Source organism: Neoarius graeffei, chromosome 7 (assembly GCF_027579695.1).
Source record: "Neoarius graeffei isolate fNeoGra1 chromosome 7, fNeoGra1.pri, whole genome shotgun sequence".
In the NCBI taxonomy this organism is placed as follows: Eukaryota; Metazoa; Chordata; class Actinopteri; order Siluriformes; family Ariidae; genus Neoarius; species Neoarius graeffei.
In genome coordinates, this window is record NC_083575.1 from 26,327,229 (window position 1) to 26,349,438 (window position 22,210).

The following is a 22,210-nucleotide window of genomic DNA, read 5'->3' on the forward strand; positions in this document are numbered from 1 at the left end:
CAGTTTGTTTTAAAGATATACAGTATATATTTGAAAACTAGAAGATTCAAGGTTTCTAGTGGTGTTACTTGAATGTTTCTAGCACAAAAACTCACGGAGCATTAGATGTGTGTTTACTAACAGCCCTAAAAGTCCCCTGTGGAGGGTCGGCGACCTGAGACTGTTAACCCAGTATACAGAGAACACAATGAAATCTGTTGGTGCTTAAAAGTTCAGTAGTTTGTAAGATTGCGAGAATTTTGGTGAATGCATCATGAAATTATTAATTCATTCATTAGTAACTGCTTTATCATGCTCAGAGTGGTGGTATATGCTTCATATCCACCAGGAACACTGGCTGTGATGCAGAGATGCACACTGGATGGGACACCAGTCCATTGCAAGGCTTCATGCACACACACACATTCATACAGCCATACACATCTACAGCCGATTTAGCATGTCCAGTTCATCTACTGGCATGTCATACTTGGAGAGGTGGGAGGAAACTGCATTAAAGATCATACAGCCACACATCCAACACTACACCATGTGACTTGACATGATCATTAATTTGTGCTCTCTCAATAGCATACCATAATAAAACTGGCTAAAACTTTGAATCACATTTGAGTTGGCAAAGCAACCCCCGCATCATAGCCTCTGCTAGCCAGACTAGTCCCCAAGGCTGATATGCCTTCAGGGGATCTCTGCCTTTGACATGGTTGTTTCCTCTTTGACAGGATCCAGCGACACACTCTGACACTGCCCTTGGGAAAACCGTGCAAGGAAAGCACACTCCGAATCCAAAACAAGCACCATACACAGCACATACTGACCTTAGGTGTAGGATTTCATCTTGTATTTTCTTTGAAAATATGGTTAACTTAAAATATGGTGCAAGATTCATTTGACTGACAGTGTAGACCATGTTTGGAGAATATTAGACAACACTGATCTTATTTGCCTTCAGGACCAGTGACGGGAGAGCTAAAAACTAATATTCTATCTGCATTCAATGGATATGAACAATCGTGTGCTCTGATTGGCTGCTCTACTACAAGGATATCAGCTCATATACCATGAGTAGAGAAAAACAAAATGGCAGAGTGTGTTGCTGAACCAACCAAGGACGAAATAAAAACACTACCTGAAAACAAAACCAACCCCAAAATATGGAATAAAAGTACAGGGTATTTCAAAAAAATTTGATAGTATTTGAGATGTAAATATCCCCGAAACTACATAGTCTAGGCAAATGAAACTGAACAGGCTTAAAGGAGAACTGAAGTCATTTTTAAAACTTGCTTTATTTCTTAATTAACGTGTTATCCAATTGCATTTTTGGTTTTAGTAACCTTATATCGTGACACATATTGGCAACTAATTGCAATTAAATATTATACTTATCGGCCTATTCGGTTTTTAGCCATGTTGAATTTAGTTTGTTTGGTACATGGCAGGTGTCACTTATCTGCGTGATCTTCACGAGACTTGTGTAAGATTTTGAAACGTGAAGTGTCAGCCAGGTGTCAGTGCTGCCATTTTGAAAACTGTTTTCCAAATGAAATATTGCACAAAAACGAGTTTAAATGACAATTACTGCCTACTCTTTTTCAAACTTTCCTGATTGCTATCAAAACAAACAAAACTTCCGGCTTGATTACATCGGCATTCGAAAGAGGATGCGCATGTCTTTTGACAACGTTGGCAAATGTTGGTCTCTTTGATTTCCGCTGTACGTTTTACTTCCATCCTACGATGTCTCGCACAGGTCTCAACAAATTTCGTTTACAGCCATTGCTTTGACACATGGACTGATATTACATAGAATATTTCAAACACTGATAACTTCTTGTAGCAGTGACAAAATAACTATCAAAAATGCATTCCGATATTTAATAAAATGAGAAATAGAATTTATCATAAAAAAATTTGCCTTCAGTTCTCCTTTAATGTTGAGCAATATAAGATTTATTCCTCAAAATTTGAATGAGAAATTCAAAAGGCATGTGGATTCCATGAACAATTTCACAAATTTTCAATATGCATGCCCCCTGAGACACAGACAAGTGTTAAGTCGGTAGTCCAGCTCCTGCCAAACATGCTGCAGCATGTCTTTGCTAAAAGTCTTTTCTGGTAACAGTGCATTTTTAGAGAATTCTCTCATAAATGCACGCTGCAGTCTTGTTCAACTGTGTTCGAGCGTACTATAACACACAAAAATGCCTTTTCTTTTCTTGTGAATGGCATTTCTATACCTAAAAACATTAAACATAAAATTTTGACTTGTTTCCATACATGCTGTTAAAATTTGAGGTCAATTGAACGAGAACTGGCAATGTTATTAGATTGTGAAATGACAATTTTTTGAAATACCCTGTATTTTGTCTCATTCTTTTCTGTCTTCAAAATGCTTTCTATTGTCATATTTCTCTTTTCTCTTAATGTATTCTACTATATTTTCCCAATTGTCTGTCCTATTTGATATTATTTTGTCATGTTCTCTTCTGTTCTGTGACCATTCTATTCTATTAGTCCTGGGTATGACTTTAAACTGCAACTGGTGGTGAGTGTCAGGTCCAGAAGGACTTGAGTATCGGGGAAAGTGGAGTTACCCCTTCATCACCATTGCTTCCAGGTCTACTCTAACCCAGAGTGGTAGCACTTGCCTGGGTTCCAGCTATGGGTTAAATAGTACATTACCAATAAGGCACTGGCAGCAGGGTGCTTTTTGGTGCAATGTGGCAGATGAACCCAACAGAGTCAATGGCGCACCACCAGATAGCATGTGGAAGTGTCACTCAAATGGCCAACGGATACCATCACTCGGCAAGTCAGTTGTCACTGTGGGGCAACTTCCATACCCATCAGGTCTGTGGCACTTTTGTGCACCACTTAGCATCAGGTCTGGAGGTCCAGAGAGACAACACAATGGGGGTACAATATCATTTGTCTTACCTTACTGTGCAAGGCACTTCGTTAGGAGAGGAGAATAGTATACAAGAGCTCACAAGGCCAGACGTTCCATGGCGGCTTGGCCAGGCTGTTCGTGCCACCAGTGCGGGTGACTCTGTCACTCTGGTGCAGGCCTCATGGCCCATTTGTGTTTCCGTGCATCCTAATGAAGCAGTCATCATTGCTAGTGATGTACAGCTGACAATGACATGGCTTATAGCCAACTTGGTGCTACATGCCTCATTGGCCATCAGCTCACGTACGACTCAATTTCATGGAATAACTTAAATATCTATCAACAACTCAACAGTAAAACTATTCAAGTGTTGAGCAATGCATTCACTCTGCATAATTATCTAACATGACGGTCATTGATGGGACAGATGAATCTATAGTCTATGGTAGAAAGAAATCAGCTCCAGCCACACGTTTTCATACTAGGGGTGTAACAATTCCTCTACTTCATACACAAATTATTAAAAAAAGAAAAAAAAATTGTAGTTTTGAAAAAAAAAAAAACATACTTCACAAAACAATGCCATCTTTCACAAATCAAGGAACTGTTTGTAGTTGACAACAATGGCCACCTAATAATATTTTATCAGATCTACTCGAGTTTAAGGGTTCGTTCCATTCCATTCAGGAAAGATCACTGGATATGCTATGAAGCTAGGATGCAGTGCTGCTGCTAGTCAAAATGAAATCCTTTTAATTATGTAAATGAAAACATTCTTTTTTTGGCACAGCATTACGGTAGGAATATGGGTTTAATTTGCAGCCAAGTATAGCAGTGGTTAGATCAGGCTACCGAAGCAAAACACCAATGATGGGGGAATTGGGGGGGTTGAGGGAGTTTACAAACTGTCAGAGAGTGCAGGCACTTACAGACGCAATTGCAGGGGAGAGTGGGTGCACCAAATCCAAGACGTGAGATGAGAAATCAAAGTCAAGTTCATGCCAAAGGTTGTTCGATGTGCAAACAACATGTCAGAGGGAAATAACAGGCTCAGAGTCCGACTATAAATGTAAACAGAGTCAAAATCACTAAAGTCAGGCTGAATTGCAAATGGCTTAGTATGCTCAGGTACAGGGACACAGAACAATATTTTGCATCATGTGTTTGTGACTGCAGACCTTAAATAGGGTGTGCTGATTGCTGGGGATGTGGAACAGGTGTGTCAGTAATCAGAATTCGGGAGAGGGAGGGTGCTGTGGCACTTGGGGATTGTAGTCCGTGGCGGCCATGTTTGAAGGCTGCCATGAACTTGCGCACAAATATTATGTCTTGGATACACATTATGTTAATGAATGTGGTTTTGTCCCATGAGCAGTGTTGCCTGTGTTGCAATTTTTAAGCCACTTTTGCCTTGTCTATTTGTGAGGTTTCTGAGGACTGGAACAAGTGGTTGAAGTTTTGCCAAGACCTGGCATCCCTTGCCCACCAGCTTCATATCCGCCATTCAAGCTGTGTATTAAAAAAAAAATGTTGTGTTTATTCTGAATAATATATTAATATTCAGTGACATCCCTACTTCCTCCCATTTTTTTTTGGTCTTACCACCATTGGTGATACTGTTGTATTTGTTTCCAATAAAGTTCAAAAGAATGCACTTTTTAAAACATTTATGACCAGCAAATAATCTGATGTGGATGCCAAAAAAGAAACTTCTACCTTCAAAGGTAGAAATGTCTTTCTACCTATGGGGGGGGCACTGGGTTTCACGCTGCTTCGCCCATTTATACCAGCCATCCCTGATAAACATGTGCACATTACATGTAGAAAACAGACCACATACAGAGGGACTGGTAGAAACTCAAACTTTGTAGAAAAGCACTTCCTCTGCATTCTGTCTACATTCTTAGTCCCTACGTATAGTCCATATTAAAAACAAAAAATAAAAAGCCTTGTGCGAGTATCACTGAAGTGTTGCAAGGAGTGCTTCACATACCAGGTGAGTCTGAGGAGCTTGAGAGTTGCTGAGAATACCAGAGCAGGCTCAGATGTGAAAACTTAAGAAAAATTCTCATGAAGCCTGAAACCTCTAGAGTTTGGCTTGTCTGGCTCTATGAAGATGAAACAAGACTCTGATCTGACCCAAAGAGGCTGGCAGAGAGTTAGTAGATGAAAAACAAACCCAAAAGAGTTTGAATGGTGCAGCACATGCTCGTGTTCATGTGTCAGTGTCTTTAGGGAAGCGTCACCCAGTCAGAAACACTTACTCGTGTCTTTTCTTTTTGTTTTCTCTGTTCCTTTTTCCAGTTTTACCGAGTCACACGTGCGGAAATCCAGGACTGATACCAAGAGGAATCATTCATGGGACAAGGTATAATATTGGCGACAAAATCCGCTACACCTGCATGATGGGGTACGTCCTGGAAGGCCATGCTGTGCTCACATGTATTGTGAGCCCTGGGAGTGGTGCATCATGGGACTTCCCAGCACCATTTTGTAGAGGTAAGATTAACAGTGATACAAGCAGTAAGCTAACGTTTTCAGAGCCCTTCTGGCACTTTCCTTTTTGGTCTGTACACTTAAGGCGTTTTCACTTTTGAGTTGTTTTTGGACTTGGGCCGTATGTCCAGAGAGTTTGGTCTGTTTGGTGAAGTGTGAAAGCTGTATTTAGCCCTCAAGCAGTCCAGAAAACCCACCCCTGCTCTCTGGACTAGGATACTTCAAAATGGTGGGCTGGGACTCACTTCAACTGCATCCGCTCTGTGTGTGTGTGTGTATCCACTCTCAGAACCACCTAAACCACCATGTACAAAAGAGATGAAATCAATCCACATTCAGGAGGAATCATTTTGTGTGAAAGCAATCCTGTGATTACGGGCCCAGAATTGGTCCCAAGTGCGGATGTGGGATTTCAGGCCAAGTGTGAAAACGCTTTAAGAGTAGATTTGCCACAAATGCTTCAGAAAGCCATTCACATGTTATGCAGATGCATTGGTATTGATTTACTTTCCCTTTCTTGAGTTGATTAAATAAATTAGTTCAGTTAAATAAATTATGAAAATGTTAAATACAGTCTCAATGTAAAGCAAAATATAGCATCTCAGTAAATGTCTTGAAAATGTTTTTGAAGCTTTAATATTGTCAAATTCATCAAATTATTTTTTTTTAATATTTGACAGTTATTCCACAAAATTGAGTCCTACATAAGCCATGTATGACAAGATTGAGTGGAATAACTGTTTTGTTCTATCGACGTTCACTGGATTTTGAGAAACGGAGCATTTTTATTTTTACTTTTTGCAAATTTGATAAATAAAAACTTTTATACAAAATGATTTCCGCTTCGAATGTAACAGTGGCAATTTGTGAGAAATGCTATAATAATAATACTTGGGGGGGGGGGGATATGTTCTTACCATCAAATACGTTGTACTTTCATTCCATATTTTGTTGCTTTTTTGTATTTTGGGGGGTTTTATTTTCAAGTAAAATTTTTATTTCGTCCTTGGTTCAGCAACATGCTCCACCATTTTTTTCTCTACTCATGGTATATGAGCTTATATCCTAGTAGTAGCCAATCAGAGCATGCGATTGCTCATATCCAGTGAATGTGGATAGAATAATTCTTAATATGAGATGTAATGTTAATGAATGCAAAATTATCCAGCCTGTTTTAGATGCTTTTGTTTACTTTTTCTATTAAGAAATATTTTGCTTTTTTCTCGAAGTAAATGCTAAAAATGTCTAGAAATAAGTTGAATAATCATATCGTATTTGGTTTATTGCAATCCTGTAATAGAAAATACTAGCTAAATTCATTTATGTTTAAAATATTTGGTAATCTTTATTTATTTATTTATTTATTTTTGCAGCAAAATGGCTGTTGTAATGAGATTACCTTGAGTTTAAACAAGTTTTTTTTAATTATTATTATTGTTTTGATCAGCTGAAGGAGCATGTGGTGGTACATTAAGAGGGACAACAGGAACAATATCCAGTCCTCACTTCCCCTCAGAATATGAGAACAGCGCAGACTGCACATGGAGTATTTTGGCTGAGCCTGGAGACACCATTGCATTGGTGTTCACAGATTTCCAGCTGGAGGACAGATATGACTTTCTGGAGATCAGCGGCACAGAAGCGCCATCAATATGGTGAGTAAACAGACCGTGACTTCCACCGGGAGCAGAACGGCTTTGTCTGTCCTCATCTTTTGCACGTGGCATGCATTAAGAGGGGCATGAGACCCGTGGATAATGGACCTGGCTCGATCAATGAAAAATTGCCACCTCATTGGTGATGAAAAGAAACGCAGGGGCTAATCCTATTCATTTAATAGCAGGGGCTCACTTGAGCGCACTCCTAGGAGGTTTCTTTCAGAGCTGTTGTTCCTTTCTAGACTCTGTAAAGGAAACGAGTTGCCATCTCAATTGATCTCACTGATAGTTTTAAAACACAATGCTCCATTTGCTCTGGCGTTCATATGAGTTATTTCTGTTGCCAAGCAAATGCTCGTTTTTTTTAGATTTACCACTATACACATCCTTCTTCTTTGCAGTTTCCCGGTTTCCTTTTTCTATCCTGCTTTGATCTGCCTTTTAACCTTCACACTTCTTTTCTTTCCTCCTCTTGCCTAATGGCAGGCCAATTTTGAGTGCCACCACAGTGAGAGAATTCTGTGAGGCGACTATGGCTGAACTCCATTAACTTCACGCTCGGTGAATAAACATGTCCTCGCTCATGATGGAGGGAGGCATTGAGGAGGCAGCCTGGTTGGCTTGGTAAACTCAGTGAAGTGCTGTCACAGTTAATTTTTTGGAAAATTTGTTTTCTCTTTCTTTTTTTTTCCTCCACACTCAAACTCGACATCACATATTCTTCCTGAAATAGCATTATTTCACTAGTTGTGAAATTAAATGAATTTTCTGTCACTTTTTTCACTTTTTTCCCATTTCACTTGCATATATGTGGAAATGCATCCGTGTGGCTATGTGACAGATATAATTTCAGCACTGATATGTTCTGTTAAACCAAATCGTTCACTAAGAGGATCTGTAGCCCCTGCTTGCTTTGCTTAAAGTTTTAGCCATAGGACATGGGGGCAGGTGAAAATGTCAAGATTGAAGATTCTACAGTGTCAGTTAATAGCCTCTGAGAGAGTGTCATTGAAATGGTTGAATGTGGCTCAAATTAAATCTGCTGAAAGGCAGAGTCGGCAACGTAGCTGAAAAGAAAAGAAAAGAAATCCAAGCTCCAGTCAGCACTGGTGTCAAATGAAAATCAGATTTGAGCAAAATCAATCTTGTGTCCTGCTGCCTCTCATGTTCTCGGTGTGAATGGCCCATCTGGAAAGTGGTGCTACCCCCCCCCCAAAAAAAAAACAAAACTTTGACTCCATCAAACACTGCTGCAAAGCTACGGTTGCTCATTAAATGGAAATAAGTCAATATAGAACCCAGTGACAGCATTACTCCTGCAGTGTCAGATGCCAACGTTGATTTGCTTTCAGCCTAATTAAAATGTTTTGACAGAGATCACCTAAAACGATAGTCTCTAAATGACATTTTACAGGCGAACAAATATGTTAGTCTTGCCTTGGCTACATTCTGTCCAAAACAAAGCTTGACTTTTGTCTGAGTTGTAAGAGCTTAAATAAAGATTCAGTTCTGACGTGCTTCAGAAGGTCGTACAAAATATTTTCAGCATAGTGTTACATAATACCTTCAGTCTCAAAAAAAGGTACTGAATTATACCTTTCCTACTCGCTTATCTTCTTATACCTTTATGTACATTTAACATAATTTAAGGTGCATAATTGGACTTGTAAATGACTCAGTTAAAAAAAAAAGTACTAAAAGTACAAATGGTGTGTGCCAAAGGAATGGTATATTTTAGTTCCCTCTCTACTGAGATTGTATGCTGTATTTGAAGTGTCGGTGTTTACTTTTGAGTTCGTACAGACTTGGCTTGGAAATATGGAATATAACCGGGGCGGATCCAGGAAAATGGGAAGGGGGCCGAAAACCAGTAAGGCCGGGGGTCTGGGGGCCAGCTCTGCAGTTTTTAAATGCCTGGAGATGCATTTTGAGCTGTCAGGGACATGAAATCTCTTAAAGAAAATTACCATATCAAAAATGATTATTTTAAAAGTAGGAACTTTCAAAACCATTTTATCAGTCACTGAAAACGATATTGTCAGAGTTGCAGGTATATGCATAGAACATAATTGCAACTGATATATGGTTATATTTATGAAAGGTGCATTGTCATAATGCATTACCACATGACACTACAGTATAGTACACTGACCACAAAACACCTTATATCAATAAATTATCACTATTTTAGCAACTGCAATCTGAGCTCCTACTCAGGACATTCAGTGTACATATAAGACAGTGAATTTACCCAGGTAAACTGAGGGAATGTGAGTGGCCACTTAAGACAGAACTTAATACCAAGATAACTATAAAAGACTGCAAGAGTTGCATGTGTATAATACAAGGTCAGTCACTGCAATCTGAGCTCCTGAGTCTAACAGACTGAGAGAACTATACAATGATTGTATGGGTTGCATGCGAACAAGTCCTATAATAAGTTATAGTTCCCAAGACTCAGTGGATTTCAATCAGATTTTCTTCAGAGCCGTTGCAAAAATCAACATCTCTCACAGACCTATCCAGCCACTGTTGTAAAAATCAAAGTGAGGCTCACTCCCAAAACAGCACGTGTACCATGTACATACACCGGGTATAGTGAGTACAGGGATGCCCTATTAATGAATATGAGCAGTAGCCGGACAGCCGACACGTGTGTAAGCAGTAAGCCTGCTGCAGCATCTTATCATTTTGGCTTGTGAACATCCATGTTAATGATACCATAAACACAAAAGGATGGCACACCCTTTACATGTAGTCTACAGTGCAGTCCGGGAATACAGTATGTTATTACATAGATGCACAAAGTTCCCGCACCCTGTTAAAATCCAACAGGACTTGCTCAGCTTGCTTTTCACTGCATTTGTGTCATGAGTGTGTGTGTGTGGGGGGGCTTAAGCTAGGACCTACTAGAGCGGTGGCTACAATTATCGACACCTTTTCAGATTTACCAATAAAAAAATTAAAAAAAAAACAATTTTACAAAGGTGAATTTCAGTTACAACAGTTATTATTGCTTAATTAATCAACCTGAAGATCCCCTTCGCCCTTTGATCTTGTTGTCTGATGACACAGCTCGTTACCAGAGATGGATTTTTTTTTTAGCATGATCAGTAATTTGAGGAAAACCCAGAAGTCATCATCACAGGTAAGCATGGTGGAAAGATCATGGACATGTTTTTGCTGATCAAATTCACCGATACTTCATGATCTCCTTGTCGAAACCTACTTTGTTTCTTACGCTTTCATTTGACAATCGCCATTTTGTATCTGAATGCACGTTTGAGAAGTCATGTGAGGTGTCGATAATAGTGATCACTTTCACCAGTGTCCACCATTATCGACACCCTGTGGAATTAAGGGACATTTACAACTGTTTTGGATCAATCTTTGTGTAACATTGTTGAAGGAGATGAAGTACTTTAAAAAATAAAAGTACTGTGATTTACAATATTTTTTCTGATTCATAACAGAATGGAATGCTTATAGAGAATCCTATTGCAATAAATAGAATTAGACCAGAATTAAATTCCTAACATATAAAAAAGTACATGCTTGAAATATTTGGATTTTTCTATTCCATTCAGTTTTTTTTTTTGCAGTTTGTTGTAAATATCTACCACATTGTGGCAGCGTGGGCGTGGTCCAGCGTTGGTCTGTGAATGGAGGGCGGAGTCAGGGAAGGTAAGTGGCGGAATCACTGCACCTGATGGGAATTAACCTGTGTTGGTGTGTCTTCCCCAGTGACCACGCCCTATAAGAGGAGAGGGAGAGCGGAGGAAGGGAGGTACTCCCCAACCTGGAAACTTGTGTGCGTGTATGTGTGTAGTTAAAAGCTGAAAAGCTACAATAAATGAGCTTTTGAGAACTCAGTTCTGGCCTGCCGTGCTTCTGTGCTCCACCCACCTAGAACACTTGCTACAGTGATGCTGAAACCCGGAACAGAGCGCAGGAGAGAACAGTCCCATGGAGTCCTCCCCCTTCAAGGACCTGATCCATGCCCTCGCCACAGCCCAACAGAGCCAGCACCAGGTGCTGGTCGCCCTCCGGAAGGAACAGGAGCAAAGGTTCGAGGCCCTGGTGCTGGCGCAGCAGGAAGATCACCAGGCATTCCGACACCTACTTGTGTCGGCGGGGTCCACCACCTCCACCGCCGCGGGCCCTCCCCACCTCACCGTAATGAAGATGGGCCCGCACAATGACCCCGAGGCCTTTTTCACTCTCTTTGAGCAGGCAGCAGAGGTGTGGGGTTGGCTGGTGGAACAGCGTGCGGCGCGCCTCCTCCCCCTCCTCACAGGCGAGGTGCAGCAGGCCGCGCTACAGCTCCCCGCTGACAGATGGCTGGTCTATGCGGACCTCCGCAGGGCCGTCCTCCAGCGTGTGGGTCGCACTCCAGAGCAGCAGCGGCAGCACTTCCGCGTGCTGCGCCTGGAGGAGGTCAGCCGGCCGTTCGCATTTGGCCAGCAACTCCTCCGGGACGCCTACCACCAGTGGCTGAGGGCCGACAACCATGACGCCAAGGAAATCATCGATCTGGTGGCGCTGGAGCAGTTTGTCGCTCGACTTCCGGAAGGAACCGCAGAGTGGGTCCAGTGCCATCGCCCGGCGTCACTGGATCAGGCCATTGAGCTGGCGGAGGAGCATATGGCGGCCGTTCCAATGGCAGGACAGCATGTCTCCCGTTCTCCTCTCCCCTCTCTCTCTCTCCCCTTCTGTTCCTCGCCCTTGCCCCATTCCCCCACCACGGAGGCGGGGGCCGGCTCCACCCCAGCTGGCCCGCCGCACCCGTGGTGTCCTACCGTTCCCTACTTCCATGTCTGTGTCTTCTCCCCCTCAGGTGAGTGATATCCGGAACACTGGTGCAGAGAGAGAGCCTGGGCCGGTGTGCTGGCGCTGCGGGGAGCCGGGGAACCTCCAGCATCAGTGCTCGGCGATGGAGGTGGGCATGGTGGTCCGGATCCCCGACGCGCCAGGAACCGCCCTTGATCGGGCTGGAGCCTATCGCATACCGGTGAGTATCCAAGGGGATACGTATCAGGCTTTGGTGGACTCCGGCTGTAATCAGACCTCAATCCACCAAAGCCTGGTGCAAGATGAGGCATTGGGAAGAGCACAGTTGGTGAAGGTGCTGTGTGTGCACGGGGATGTTCACAACTACCCTTTAGTGTCGGTCCACATTCTGTTTCGAGGGGAGAAACTTAGAGTACAGGCGGCAGTTAATCCTCGCCTTACCCACTCGATAATTTTGGGGACTGATTGGCCGGGATTTCAGGATTTAATGATGCACTTAGTGAACAGTGGGTCCTGCCGTAGTTCAGTGGGGGGAGGTCCCGGTGTGGCATTGGTGGGAGCAGCTGTCACAGAGCCATCTACGTCATCACTGCATCAGCGTGAGGAGCAGCAGGCCCCTCCTCCCACTCTCAGGGAATCCCTCGCGGATTTTTCATTAGAGCAATCGCGAGACGAGTCTCTGCGGCATGCATTTGACCAAGTGAGAGTAATCGATGGTCAAACGCTCCAGCCAAATGCCACCCTGTCCTTCCCCTATTTTTCCATTATTAAGGATAGGTTATACCGAGTGACGCAGGACACTCAGACTAAGGAACAAATAACCCAAATTTGATCCCAAAGAGCCGCCGGGAGTTGGTATTCCAGGCGGCTCACTTTAATCCCATGGCTGGACGCTTAGGGCAGGATAAGACACTAGCCCGAATAATGGCCCGGTTCTATTGGCCAGGGATTCGCGGCAATGTCCGTAGGTGGTGTACAGCATGCCGCGAATGCCAGTTAGTAAATCCAGTGGCCATCCCAAAAGCGTCTTTGTGCCCTTTGCCATTAATCGAGCCCCCGTTCGAAAGAATTGGGATGGATTTCATCAGGCCATTAGATCGGTCAACACGAGGGTATCGCTTTATTTTAGTTCTGGTGGACTATGCAATGCGATATCCGGAAGCAGTTCTGCTTTGCAATATCTCTGCACATAGTATTGCGGAAGCACTCTTCCACGTCATCTCCCGAGTCGGAATCCCCAGAGATTCTGACTGATCAGGGCACTACGTTTATGTCACGCACACTGCGCGAACTGTATGGGTTACTGGGAATCAAGCCGATTCGCACCAGCGTTTATCATCCACAAATGGACAGCTTAGTCGAATGGTTTAATCGCACCCTCAAAAACATAATTAAAAAATTTGTAAGCGAGGACGCACGTAACTGGGATAAATGGCTCGAGCCCCTGCTTTCCGCAGTGCGAGAGGTCCCACAAGCCTCCACGGGGTTCTCCCCATTCGAATTATTATATGGGCGTAAGCCGCGTGGCATCCTAGATGTGCTGCAGGAAAATTGGGAGGAGGGACCTTCCCCAAGCGAAAATGAAATTCAATACGTTATTGACCTGCGCACAAAACTCCACACACTCACACACCTAACCCAGAAGAATTTGCTGCAGGCTCAAGAATGTCAAGTCCGCCTGTACAACAGGGGCACGCGCCTTAGGGAATTCACACCGGGAGACAAAGTACTCGTGTTGTTGCCCATGTTGAACTCTAAATTAATCGCCAGGTGGCAAGGACCCTTTGAGGTCACACAGCAAGTCGGGGACGTTGACTATGAGGTGAGGCGAACGGACAGGGGTGGGGCGTTACAGATATACCACCTCAATCTGTTAAAACGTTGGAGCGAGGAGGTCCCCGTGGCGCTGGTGTTGGTGGTTCCAGAGAAGGCGGAGCTGGGGCCGGAGGTTCAAAAGGGAAAATCAGCATCACCCACCGCTCCGGTCCCCTGTGGAGCCCACCTCTCCCCGACCCAGCTCGCGGAGGTCGCCTGGTTGCAAACAGAATTTTCTGACATGTTCTCGCCCCTGCCCGGCCGCACCCACCTCATAGAACACCACATTAAGATGCCCCCGGGGGTAGTAGTGCGCAGCCGCCCTTACAGACTGCCCGAACACAAGAAAAAGGTGGCTCGGGAAGAACTCGAGGCCATGCTCGAAATGGGCATCGTCGAGGAGTCCCACAGTGACTGGAGCAGTCCAGTGATCTTGGTTCGCAAGGCTGACGGGTCGGTCAGGTTCTGTGTGGACTATCGAAAAGTCAACGCAGTGTCTAAATTTGACTCGTACCCAATGCCTCGTATTGATGAGTTGCTCGATCGACTAGGCATGGCTCATTTTTATTCAACACTGGATTTGACAAAGGGATATTGGCAGATCCCCTTGACTCCACTATCCCGAGAGAAAACGCCCTTTTCCACACCGTTTGGCTTACACCAGTTCGCCACACTTCTGTTTGGGCTGTTTGGGGCGCCCGCTACGTTCCAGTGGCTTATGGATAGGGTCCTCTGCCCCCACGCCACCTATGCAGCCGCATACCTAGATGACATTATTATTTATAGTAATGACTGGCCGTGGCACCTAAAACACCTGAGGGCTGTCCTGGGGTCTCTGAGGCGAGCGGGGCTCACAGCCAACCCAAAGAAGTGTGTGATTGGGCGGGTGGAAGTATGGTATCTGGGCTTCCACTTGGGCAATGGGCAGGTGCATCCCCAAATCAATAAGACAGCAGCGATTGCGGCCTGCCCGAGGCCCAAGACCAAAAAGGGGGTGAGACAGTTCCTGGGGCTGGCTGGCTACTATTGTAGGTTTATACCTAATTATTCGGATGTCACTAGCCCGCTGACTGATCTCACTAAAAAGGGGGCACTAGATCCAATCCAGTGGACAGAGCAATGCCAGCGGGCTTTCTCTAAGGTAAAGGCTGCACTGTGTGGGGGGCCACTGTTACACTCCCCTGACTTTTCTCTCCCCTTTGTTTTACAGATGGACGCATCGGACAGAGGGCTGGGGGCTGTTCCATCCCAGGAGGTGGAGGGGGAGGACCATCCAGTGCTGTACATCAGCCGCAAGCTGTGGGGCCGGAGGTTCAAAAGGGAAAATCGGCATCACCCACTGCTCCGGTCCCCTGTGGAGCCCACCTCTCCCCGACCCAGCTTGTGGAGGTCGCCTGGTTGCCTGGTCGCGAGGGCAGGTACAGCACCATAGAGAAGGAATGCCTCGCCATCAAGTGGGCGGTCCTCGCCCTCCGCTACTATCTGCTGGGGTGCCCTTTCACCCTCTGGTCGGACCACGTGCCCCTGCAGTGGCTCCACCGCATGAAGGATGCCAACGTGCGGATCATCCGTTGGTATCTGGCACTCCAGCCGTTCAAGTTCGAGGTGGTCCACAGGCCGGGGGCGCAGATGGTTGTGGCGGACTGCCTCTCCCGTCAAGGGGGGGGGGGGGGGGGGGGAGTTGGCTGCAGGCCGGACGGCTCCCTGGCCTGAGTCAGGTGGTGGGGGTATGTGGCAGCGGGGGCATGGTCAAGCGTCAGTCTGTGAATGGAGGGCGGAGTCAGGGAAGGTAGGTGGCGGAATCACTGCACCTGACGGGAATTAACCTGTGTTGGTGTGTCTTCCCCAGTGACCGCGCCCTATAAGAGGAGAGGGAGAGCAGAGGAAGGGAGCTACTCCCCAACCTGGATACTTGTGTGCATGTGTGTGTGTATGTGTGTAGTTAAAAGCTGAAAAACTACAATAAACGAGTTTTTGAGAACTCAGTTCTGGCCTGCCGTGCTTCTGTGCTCTACCCACCTAGAACACTTACTACACATATATTACAATATCAGTAGACATTTTATATTTTTAGATGTCAAAATATAAAGTTTTGGTTTGCGGAATGACATGCGACCTTTGACCTGGATGTTCATGTGGTTACAATGTCAATTGCCTGTTGACATTTATTGGTGAACTACAAAACTAGAAATTAATACAAACAACAATGAATGGTTAACAAAATGTGATCTATGAAAATACTTAAAATGGAACAAAAAGATTTTCTGACACCGGTTAAACATCATCAGTTCATTTGTTTACAAACATTAGAATTACTTCCTCATTTACATAAGCACTGACATTGGTATATTGATATAAAATATATTTTGTACGAAATATAAGTCTATGTAAAACAAATTTTAAATAAAAACTGTTTTCTGCAGTTAATACCACATACCGATTATAATAAATAATCGTCTGGATGTCGATAATTGTGGAACGGTGTCGATAACTGTGGACAAAGGTGTCGATAATTGTGGAACAGTGTCACGTGATCTGATATGCTAAGTCATCGGGGATCATTTCATTTTTTGTTTTTTTTTTTCAGTGGAAGTTTGAGTAATTATTCATGCACAATTTATGTATTGAAAGTCTTTTTTTTTTACTTTTGCAATGGCCAAAAGATTAAGGTGTCAATAATTGTAGCTCTATTATAAATTTATACCATAAACTCTTCAGCTCAATCCCAAATAACGATTTATTTTGTTTATTTTTTAAAACCTTATTAATTAAAAAAAACAGCGAACATATCTCAATATCTGCAATGCGAAGATATCAAGTCACAATTCTAAGGAGCCATGTACTAAAACTATTTTTTTATGCCCCCCCCCAATCCACACCAGATAACTGTTTGAATGTAACATGTGGTTATTGAATGCTAGGTCCAATTACAGTCCAAACAATTATAGTCAAAGTTCAGAGCACAGGAAGGCAATGTCAAAGAAGGCAGATCTGTAATCAATATGATAATACAGGCACATGTCAGAAAAGTAGAAACTTTGCAAAAGGGAATTAAAAACAAATAAATAACCAAAGTAATCAATGACTGAACACGGAACAGGTGAACACAATCGGATAGTAAGCCATTACTCTGTTATAATTGTATACAATAAAGTCAAACAGTATGAAGTGTGTTTCAACAATGTTCAGTATCTTTCGAATTACAGTGCCGAGGTGAAATTATCCACTGAAGAAAGAGTGCAAATTGGGCACAAGCTGTTTTTAGGAAGTGCAATCTTTAGGGAATCCATGTGGGCTCATCCATAGCAGCAGTGGCACTGAGTCATGCTGTAAATAAAAGCAGACTCTCCAACACATTACTATATATACTATGTAGTTTTGAGTCATGGACTGCTGTGTCCTCTTTTGAACAGCTTTCTAAAGAGTGTAATTGATTAAAGTTTCAAAAAATAAAAATCTGAGTCTCCACTGTTTTTAATCTAGAGCCAGAGTACTGTTGCATTACCATATTCATTGCTCATCCTCTTTGACGAGGATCACAAAAATCAACTCCAGTGAAATTGGTCACTCAACTGAATAGGAATACAATGGTATGCTACAAGAATTTAATGATAATGTTTGGTCCCCTTGCTCTATACTGTTAAATTTCCCTTACTTCTCCTTCTCTGGAACGAATTCTTCCTTTTTGCATTTTTTTAAAAAAGATTTATTAAGGTACAGGCCAGAAGAGGAAATTTTAAAAGGCTGACAAAAAAAGACAGGGGCAATAATGACCAAATTTGATAGATGACTGACCTGTTATTGCTTTTCAAACATAAAAATCCTACCCACAGCACTATAGCTCTTGTGTTTTAAGCAGAAATCTATGCTGCAATTCACTCGTGGGTGGACAAATGTGTAAAGCGATCTGTTTCACATTACACTGCAAAATGTAGATATTTTTCAATATTTTCATCATTATGTACTCTGATTATTATAATTCATTTGCATTCATTTTGAAGACTTTTGTACTCCAGAGATGATTATATATATATATATATATATATATATATATATATATATATATATATATATATATATAATGGAACAGCCATTCAATCCAAAGTACAATGTATAGCTCTTTTTCATGCCAACAGTAATGTTTCTGGTATAAAATGGGTTTAAAATAGACTTTGCTGAAAGCCACATGTTTGTCACTTCATTACCATTAGTATTTATTTTATTGCCATCCATAAATTTACATACATTTCTTCCCTGTTTCTGGTTTATCACATATTATTATTATTATCATTTATTAATTTATTCCCATTCCTACAGATAAAAATGTGAAAACTCCAGTAGTATTGCCACTGTTCCCATTCCCATGTAGCTCTCTAATCTGTAGTTTAGCTGGTATCATGATTCAGGAATATGTACGGTGTCTTGCAAAAGTATTCATCCCCCTTGGTGTTTGTCCTGTTTTGTCGGATTACATGCTGGAATTAAAATGGATTTTTGCAGGGTTAGCACCATTTGATTTACACAACATGCCTACCACTTTAAAGGTAAAAATTGCTGTTTTATTGTGACACAAACAATAATTCATTCATTCATCCATCCATCCATCCATCCATTATCTGTAGCTGCTTATCCTGTTTTACAGGGTCGCAGGCAAGCTGGAGCCTATCCCAGCTGACTATGGGCGAGAGGCGGGGTGCACCCTGGACAAGTCACCAGGTCATTGCAGGGCTGACACATAGACACAAACAACCATTCACACTCACATTCACACCTACGGTCAATTTAAAGCCAACAATTAGTCTAACCTGCATACCTTTGGCCTGTGGGGGAAACCGGAGCACCCAGTGGAAACCCACGCAGACACGGGGAGAACATGCAAACTCCGCACAGAAAGGCCCTCGCCGGCCACGGGGCTCGAACCCGGACCTTCTTGCTGTGAGGTGGCAGTGCTAACCACTATACCACTGTGCTGCCCACAAACAATAATTAAAATGGAAGAAAAAAAAACAGAAATCTGGAGTGTGCATAGGTATTCACCCCCTTTCATATGAAACCCCTAAATAAGAGCTAAAAAACAGAAATCTGGAGTGTGCATAGGTATTCACCCCCTTTCATATGAAACCCCTAAATAAGAGCTGGTCCAACCAATTCACTTCATAAGTCACATAATCAGTTGATTAAGATCCACCTGTGTGCAATCAAAGTGTGGCATGATCTGTCACATGATGTCTGTATAATCAACCTGTTCTGGAAGGACCCTGACTCTGCAACACTACTAAGCAAGAAACATAAAAACCAAGGAGCTTCCAAACAGGTCAGAGACAAAATTGTGGAGAAGTATAGATCAGGGTTGGGTTATAAAAAAAATATCCCAAACTTTGAATGTTCCAGGGTGCACCATTAAATCCATTATAGCAAAATGGAAAGAATATGGCACCACTACAAACCTGACAAGAGAAGGCCACCCGCCAAAACTCACAGACCGGGCAAGGAGGGCATTAATCAGAGATGCAACAAAGACACCAAAGATAACACTGAAGGAGCTGCAAAGATCCACAGCAGAGATGGGAGTATCTGTCCATAGGACCACTTTCAGCTGTACACTCCACAGAGTGGGGCTTTATGGAAGAGTGGCCAGAAAAAAATTCATTGCTTCAAGAAAAAATAAGAAAACATGTTTGGAGTTTGCCCAACAGCATGTGGCAGACTCCCCAAACACATGGAAGAAGATTCTCTGGTCAGATGAGATGAAATGCTGTGTGTGGCACAAACCCAACACTTCCCATCACCCTAAGAACACCATTCCTACAGTGAAGCATGGTGGTGGTAGCATCATGTTGTGTGGATGTTTTTCACCTGTAGGGACAGGAAAGCTGGTCAGGATTTCTGTTTTTTTCATCTTAATTATTGTGTTACAGTATTAAAAAAAAAAAAAAAAAACTATTTGCACCTTTAAAGTTGTAGGCATGTTGTGTATATCAAATGGGGCTAACCCCCCAAAAATCCATTTTAATTACAGCTTGTAATGTGACAAAACCAGACAAACACCAAGGGAAATGAATACTTTTGCAAGACACTGTAGGTACTTCAAGTTTCCAAAAAATTAAGTCTAAAATTTGGATGTGTTAATGTGTTTTCTTTGGATCATATAAAGCAGCAAATGCACCAAGCCTCATTTCAAATCATTTGCTTGTCAACACACCAAAAGGACATTTTTTCCACTCAGATTATCACTGTATGTGCTAAACATGATCATTATCTTCATTTACTTTTCATTGCTTTGATAATGTTGAACTGTTGAACCCATCAGAGTGTAAGTGTCCCCAAGTTAAAAACAATAGAAATTCAGTTGTTCACAATGGAATAAGAATTTACATGCTAAATTCAGTGTGTAGTGGGTCTCCCCTGTTGATACAGTGGCATGCAAAAGTTTGGGCACCCTTGTTGAAAATATCTGTTACTGTGAATAGTTACAGTGGTGCTTGAAAGTTTGTGAACCCTTTAGAATTTTCTACATTTCTGCATAAATATGACCTAAAACATTATCAGGTTTTCACACAAGTCCTAAAAGTAGATAAAGAGAACCCAGTTAAACAAATGAGACAAAAATATTATACTTGGATATGTATTTATTGAGGAAAATGATCCAATATTACAAATCTGTGAGTGGCAAAAGTATGTGAACCTTTGCTTTCAGTATCTGGTGTGACCCCCTTGTGCAGCAATAACTGCAACTAAATGTTTCCGGTAACTGTTGATCAGTCCTGCACACCGGCTTGGAGGAATTTTAGCCCATTCCTCCGTACAGAACAGCTTCAACTCTGGGATGTTGGTGGGTTTCCTCATATGAACTGCTCGCTTCAGGTCCTTCCACAACATTTCCATTGGATTAAGGTCAGGACTTTGACTTGGCCATTCCAAAACATTAACTTTATTCTTCTTTAACCATTCTTTGGTAGAACAACTTGTGTGCTTAGGGTTGTTGTCTTGCTGCATGACCCATCTTCTCTTGAGATTCAGTTCATGGACAGATGTTCTGACATTTTCCTTTAGAATTTGCTGGTATAATTCAGAATTCATTGTTCCATTAATGATGGCAAGCCGTCCTGGCCCAGATGCAGCAAAACAGGCCCAAACCATGATACTACCACCACCATGTTTCACAGATGGGATAAGGTTCTTATGCTGGAATGCAGTGTTTTTCTTTCTCCAAACATAACACTTCTCATTTAAACCAAAAATTCTATTTTGGTTTCATCCGTACACAAAACATTTTTCCAATAGCCTTCTGGCTTGTCCACGTGCTCTTTAGCAAACTGCAGATGAGCAGCAATGTTCTTTTTGGAGAGCAGTGGCTTTCTCCTTGCAACCTTTCCATGCACACCATTGTTGTTCAGTGTTCTCCTCATGGTGGACTCATGAACATTAACATTAGCCAGTGTGAGAGAGGCCTTCAGTTGCTTAGAAGTTACCCTGGGGTGCTTTGTGACCTTGCCGAGTATTACACGCCTTGCTCTTAGAGTGATCTTTGTTGGTCGACCACTCCTGGGGAGGGTAACAATGGTCTTGAATTTCCTCCATTTGTACACAATCTGTCTGACTGTGGATTGGTGGAGTCCAAATTCTTTAGAGATGGTTTTGTAACCTTTTCCAGCCTGATGAGCATCAACAATGCTTTTTCTGAGGTCCTCAGAAATCTCCTTTCTTCGTGCCATGATACATTTCCATAAACATGTGTTGTGAAGATCAGACTTTGATAGATCCCTGTTCTTTAAATAAAACAGGGTGCCCACTCACACCTGATTGTCATCCCATTGATTGAAAACACCTGACTCTAATTTCACCTTCAAATTAACTGCTAATCCGAGAGGTTCACATACTTTTGTCACTCACAGATATGTAATATTGGATCATTTTCCTCAATAAATAAATGACCAAGTATAATATTTTTGTCTCATTTGTTTAACTGGGTTCTGTTTATCTACTTTTAGGACTTGTGTGAAAATCTGATGATGTTTTAGGTCATATTTATGCAGAAATATAGAAAATTCAAAAGGGTTCACAAACTTTCAAGCACCACTGTAAGTGAGCAGAAGATGAACTGATCACCAAAAGGCATAAGGGTAAAGATGACATATTTCTTTAATATCTTCTGCAAGATTACATTTTTATTTTCATCATTTACAGGTGTAAAATACCAAAAAATGAAAAGGACCTGAAGCAAAAGTTTGGGCACCTGACATGGTCAGTACTTAGTAACACCCCCTTTGGCAAGTATCACAGCTTGTAAACACTTTTTGTAGCCAGCTAATAATCTTTCAGGTCTTACCTGGGGCATTTTCACACACTCGTCCTTGCAAAAGGCTTCCAGTTCTACAAGTTTCTTGGGCTGTCTTGCATGCACTGCTCTTTTGAGATTTATCCACATATTTTCAATGATGTTTAGGTCAGGGGACTGTGAGGGCCAGGGCAAAACCTTCAGTTTGTGCCTCTTGAGGTATTCCATTGTAGATTTTGAGGTGTGTTTTGGATCATCATCTTATTGTAGGACCCATCC

The 22,210-nt window shown here is 42.5% G+C and overlaps 1 protein-coding gene across 1 annotated transcript in view; it reads left to right on the forward strand.

Moving 5' to 3' along the window:
- Positions 1-22,210, forward strand: part of csmd1a (CUB and Sushi multiple domains 1a) — an 800,422-nt gene that overhangs the window by 323,573 nt on the left and 454,639 nt on the right. Inside the window, exons 3-4 of the mRNA XM_060924925.1 lie at positions 5,198-5,392; positions 6,837-7,044. Coding sequence (XP_060780908.1) covers positions 5,198-5,392; positions 6,837-7,044 — 403 coding nt within the window. The remainder of the gene's footprint in view (positions 1-5,197; positions 5,393-6,836; positions 7,045-22,210) is intronic.